The sequence below is a fragment of the Eriocheir sinensis genome, chromosome 16 (assembly GCF_024679095.1).
Source record: "Eriocheir sinensis breed Jianghai 21 chromosome 16, ASM2467909v1, whole genome shotgun sequence".
Lineage (NCBI taxonomy): Eukaryota > Metazoa > Arthropoda > Malacostraca > Decapoda > Varunidae > Eriocheir > Eriocheir sinensis.
The window spans coordinates 20547555-20553512 of record NC_066524.1 but is presented as its reverse complement, the minus strand read 5'-3'; the positions used below and the strand labels follow the sequence as shown (position 1 = coordinate 20553512).

Sequence of the window (5958 nt, the reverse complement as noted above, 5' to 3'; positions counted from 1 at the left end):
ATTGTATAAGGTAATAAACAATAAAAAAAAATAAAGCAGAGAGGAAGAAAAATAAGAGAAATGATGTAAATTTGATGGAATAAGAAAGAAAAAGAAAAAGGAAGGAAAATATTAACGAACGTAAGAGAAAGAAAAGGAAAAAGAACAAAAAAATGATAAAGTAAATAGAAAAAAAGAAAAAAAAAGAAAAACACAAAAATAGACAAACAAAACAAAAAAATAAAAATAGAAAAGAAAGAAAGAAAAAGTGAAAAAAAAGCAGAAAATGGGTAAAAATAAACACACACACACACACACACACACACACACACACACACACACACACACACACACACACACATCCGCCACCACCACCACCGTCAGCACCACCACCACCACAGCCTCGAATTGGTGTCAGTATAGAAAGTAAGACGTTGCCAGCGTTGCCAATTCCTCAAGGTTGGCAACGGAGAGACACGGCAAGGCGGCATTATCAACATCATTATATTCTTAGTTAGTACATTTATCTTCGCTTTTTTTTAGGTCTAGTTAGCGTCTGTGTCCTCGTCTTGATTATTAGTATTATTAGACGAGAGAGAGAGGGAGAGGGAGAGGGAGAGGGAAGGAAGGAAAGAACTGGCTGCTGTGTGTGTGTGTGTGTGTGTGTGTGTGTGTGTGTGTGTGTGTGTGTGTGTGTTCTTGAAAAGTTCATTGCCTACACATCATTTATTCTTGTTCGTACTGCTGTTGTTGTTGTTGTTGTTGTTGTTGTTGTTGTTGTTGTTGCAGTAGTAGTAGTAGTAGTAGTAGTAGTAGTAGTAGTAGAAAATTAAATAGACATTAGAAGTAGTTACATGATAAACATAACCTTAGTGTGTGCGTGTGTGCGTGTGTGTGTACGTGTGTGTGTGTGTGTGTGTGTGTGTGTGTGTGTGTGTGTGTGTGTGTACCTGGAGACATCTGGCACCCCCACCCCCCACTGGAACCCCCTCCCACCTGGCACCCCCCCCCACCTGGCACCCCCTGGCACCCCCTCCCACCCTGGCACCCCCTGGCACCCCCGCCCCCCCTGGCAGCGCCGCGCGACACCTGTTGGGAGCGGCCTGAACTAACGACAAGGGCTGGCCAGGTAGTTTGGCCCTCACCCCTTCGGCCCCCCCTAACAAGCCCCCCCCGCCCCCCCCCCGCCCCCCTCCCCCCTCTCCCCTTCCGTTCCTACTTTTTTTCTCTTTTCTTTCACTCCTTCCCTTTCCTTACTTCTTTCTTCTTCTTCCTCTTCTCTGTCTCTTTGTCTCCCCTTTACTCTGTTTCTGTCTCTATCTATCGAGCTGTCTATATCTCTATCTATATGTCTATCTATCTATCTATCTGTCTATCTATTTATCTATCTCTAGCTTTCATTTATTTTCCTCTTCTCTCTCTCGCTCTCGCTCTCGCTCTCTCTCTCTCTCTCTCTCTCTCTCTCTCTCTCTCTCTCTCTCTCTTACTTCCTTCCATCTCTTCCTCCTTCGTATCGCACAAAAAAAGAAGAGGAGAATAAAAAGAATAAAAGACACGAAAGATTTATACACAAACAATAAAACGTCAAAATATCACTCATGAACAGGGCTGAGTCGCCTTTAAGAGAATCCGATCTCCTGCCAATGGGATCCAGACCACGAAACGATGCCTGAACCTTTTGCGCAGTGAGATCATCCTTGTAAATCCTCCCTTCCCTTTCTTTTACTTATTGACAATTGACAGAAAGGGACAGGGAGAGATACAGATAGACAGAGAGACAAACAGAAAGACAGATGGACAGACAGACATACAAGCAGACCCAGATAAAGACAGACATATAGACAGGTACAGACAGACAGACAGACAGAGACAGACAGACATACAAACAGACCCAGACAAAGACAGACATATAGACAGGTACAGACAGACAGACAGACGGACAGATACAGACAAAAAGACAGACGTTCTCTTTATAGCAACGAAAAGTAACCACTATAAACACACACACACACACACACACACACACACACACACACACGCACACACACACACACGTTTTATCACGCTCTCTAAATCGTTATTGCTGTCATTAGATCAAGTTTTCTCTCGCTCTAAACTCCTCCTCCTCTTCCACCACAGAGTAAAAATAATAATAATAATGATAATAATAATAATATTAATAAGAGTGACTGCAGAATTTGCCAACACAATAAGACATAAAATTGCTGCATGTTTAAATCTATAAGTAATGTTTTTAATTTATTTCTATGACATTATTTTTATTATTTCATGTTGTGTTTAATATTAATGTTGTCATCTTTTGCAGGTTGATAATTTTATGTGGTTTTCTATGTGTGTGTGTGTGTGTGTGTGTGTGTGTGTGTGTGTGCGTTTCTTCATGACTGCCTATTAAGTGAATTTATGCTTCAACAAAAGGTCTGTCTTTGTGTGCCTTCCTCTGTGTGTGTCTTGCCGTGTTTACCATGCATTCACTCTGCACACACACACACACACACACACCAGGCATGTGCACCCTTTCTCCCTATGTTTACACGCACCTCCATGTGTGTGTGTGCGGACGTGTGCATGTGTGCGTGAGTGTGAGCGTGTGCGTGTGTCCGTCTTGTGGCTCTGTCCCCTCTGTGGCTAACGCGCGTGTGTGTGTGTTGCAGGGGAGTGAGGAAGGCCAGGCCAGGCGCCGCCCCGCAGAAGCATGCCGAGTCTCCAGCACTGACCCTCCAGCCGCCACGCCCCCGCCCCGCACAGGCCCCCCAGCACCACCCACAAGCACCGATGAAATTCTACCCCCAGCCCGCGGACTCCCCCGATGGTGTGCAGGCGTGGGCTCATGAGGACCTACTCGAGCCCCGCTACGCCACAGACACCAAGGCCGCCATGGACCCTCTGGACTCCTTCCTGCGTGACCTGCCGCCGCCGAACTCCACCTTCGCGGAGCTCAAGCCGCTGGAGCCACTGGACTACCTGACAGCCTCGCCAGACACGTCCGCCTCCTCGCGACATGACACGTCCTCCACCTCGTCCAACTCCCCCGGCAGCCAGTACAAGGGCGCCATCACAAATAGCAACACGTTCCTGGGCTATGCTGGAGCGCCGGAGCCCGTCACCACTACGACCACGGTGCTGAATACCCATAAAGGCGCACCGGACCAGACGCACCACCACGGCTACTCCATCACGCAGGAGATTGATGACATCGCCTCTATCATCGGCAGCGCCATCGCGGACAACAGCGTCAACACGAGCATCAACAACATCATGCTGCCGGAGTCCCTGGAGCCCCTCAATGCCCCGGAGTTCCAGGACATCGAGGCTTTCTTCGAGAACATGAGCGGCGGGGTCAAAGTGGAGCCCGCGGACCCACTCGTCAACTCCACCATGTCCCCGTCCGGCCACTCGCCCATGTCCGTGGTGGCCCAGGCCTCGACCACCAGCATCGGCCACACCACCATAGAGTACGCCAGCACGCCCACGCACTCCCCCATGCTGTCCTCGCTGCTGGCGGCGGGCGCGGTCACCAACAACAACTACCTGCAGGGGATGGTGACGGAGGCGCAGTACAAGAGCGAGATCTCAATGCCCATCCTCCAGTCCCGCCTCATGCAGGGCCTCAAGGACGTGGGCGGCGGAGGCGGTCTGCTGAAGGCCGACCCCATGTTCGCACGCTCCCACTACTACAGCCACAAGGACGCGCAGCCGCACACCACGGACCCCACCGCCTTCGCCGTCACCACCACGGACGACCTCTTCACCAACAAGCTGGACACCAGATCCTACCTAGACAAGACGCAGCTGGCCTCGCCGGAGTCCACCGACCTCTCCTCCACCAAGATCGGCCTCGATTTCCCGGGGCTCAAGATCAACAAGGGCCGCAGCCGCAAGCAACAGAGTACAAAACTTCCCATCACGACGGAGGGCACCAAGGACAAGCCCGTCCACCGCTGCACCGTCTGTAACCGCGGCTTCCTCAACAAGTCCAACATTAAGGTCCACCTCCGTACTCACACCGGGGAGAAACCGTTCAAGTGCGAGACCTGCAGCAAGGCGTTCAGGCAGAAAGCTCACCTGCTCAAACACTACCAAATCCACAAGAGAGTCTCCAGGGATTAGCCGCAAACACCAAAAGAGTCGTATTCTTCAACGCTACAACGCATACCACACATAAGGCTTTCCGTAGGAGTCGTGGCCATTCCCAGAGGTAGTTCCATGACCCCTCTGGCAGCTCGACCCTTCTTCTACCCCCATGAGCCTAAGAAACACTCATTAGAACCCGACTGATCTCCTCTTCGGCCTTTGGATATAGTTGACGTGAGAGCCGAAGAGAGCGTTTGAGAATACCGGCTGAGCTAATCCAACCCAACCACTACAACCACATCTACTGCTACTCCTACTACCAATACTACATGTCCCCCCTCGCGCTGCAGAAGGAGGAGAGACCCGAAACTCCACTCTCCTCCTTCCTACTCCTTTTCCTACTCCATCTATCATCTTCCTGCTTCAAAATCAACCTGCTAATGCCCTCTGATAAGACTGGGTACTGCTGGTGAGAGAGAGAGAGAGAGAGAGAGAGAGAGAGAGAGAGAGAGAGAGACGGCTTCCCTTCACTTCACCCTTGACAATGGCCATGGACTTGGAGCAGGTGCTGTGGCCGAGAGAGAGAGAGAGAGAGAGAGAGAGAGAGAGAGAGAGAGAGAGACACCAGTAGAGAACAGATAAAACAAAAAAGACATAACACACACACACACACACACACACACACACACACACACACACACACACTAACACACTGATCGAGAGAGAGAGAGAGAGAGAGAGAGAGAGAGAGAAACACGCTCTGTGGGCCTCAAGTGAAAGCTGTGGGTGTGACGCAGCGGAGGAGGAGGAGGAGGAGGAGGAGGAAGAGGAGGAGGAGGAGGAGGGGAAATGGGGGGATGGAAGGGGGGTACTAGCTCCTCCTCCTCCTCCTCCTCCTCTTCCTACCTCTTGGTGCATAAAGACATGACAGAGCGTGTGTTGGAGGGAGGGAGGGAGGAGGAGGAAGAGGAGGAGGAGGAGGGAGAGAGAGAGCCACCGGCGACCTACTTCCTATGTGGGTCAGCGCCGCCCTCGCGAGCAAAGGGGTTTTTTTTTTTTCTTTCTTTCCTTCCATCCCGGACCTGCCGCCTCCTCCTCCTCCTCCTCCTCCTCCTCCTCCTCCTCCAGCCCCTTGTGGAATTTGGTATACCTCCTCCTCCTCTTCTTCTTCTTCTTCTTCTTCTTCTTCTTCTTCTTCTTCTTTCTATTCTTTTTTTATTCTCCTTCTCCTTCCTCGTTTCCTTCTTCTTCATCTTCTTTGTTTCATTTTCGTTTATGTTAGTTGTTTTCTCTTCCTTCTTCTTCTTCTTCTTCTTCTTCTTCTTCTTCTTCTTCTCCTTCTTCGTTTTCTTCTTCTTCATCTTCTTTGTCTTATTATCGTTCTTTTAAGTTGTTTTCTCTTCCTCCTTCTTTCTTCTTCTTCTTCTTCTTCTTCTTCTTCTTCTTCTTCTTCTCCTTTTTTATTCTCCTTTTAATTCCTCGTTTCCTTCTGCTTCTTGTCTTTCTCATTTTTAGTTGTTTTCTCTTCTACTTCTTTCTCTCTTTCTTTCTTTTTTTTCTTTGTTTTCTTTTCTCTCGGTTTTCTTCCTTCATGTTTTCTTCGTTTTCTTCTTGTTCTTGTTCTTGTCTTTCTTGTTCTTCTTCATTTTTCATATTCTTTTTATTCTCTTTTTCTTCTTTTTCTTCTTGTCCTCCTTCCTTCATTCTTATCTTTCTCTTTTTTCTATGTTTCTTTCTTTTTTTTATTCCGCTCCTCCTCCTCCTCCTCCTCCTCCTCCTCCTCGGCCTCCTCCTCCTCCTCCTCCTGTTTTTTTTTGTGGGTATTTGGAAGTCATGCGTCACACACACACACACACACACACACACACACACACACACGAAATCACT

General features: G+C 48.9%; 1 protein-coding gene across 2 annotated transcripts in view; it reads left to right on the top strand.

Annotated features, from left to right (window-relative positions):
* Positions 1-4663, top strand: part of LOC126999524 (ichor-like) — a 37114-nt gene extending 32451 nt beyond the window's left edge. For both annotated transcript variants that reach the window (XM_050862190.1, XM_050862191.1), the window contains one exon: positions 2652-4663. In XM_050862190.1, coding sequence (XP_050718147.1) covers positions 2773-4107 — 1335 coding nt within the window. In that variant the 5' untranslated portion in view covers positions 2652-2772 and the 3' untranslated portion in view covers positions 4108-4663. The remainder of the gene's footprint in view (positions 1-2651) is intronic.
* The last annotated feature ends 1295 nt before the right edge of the window (positions 4664-5958 follow it).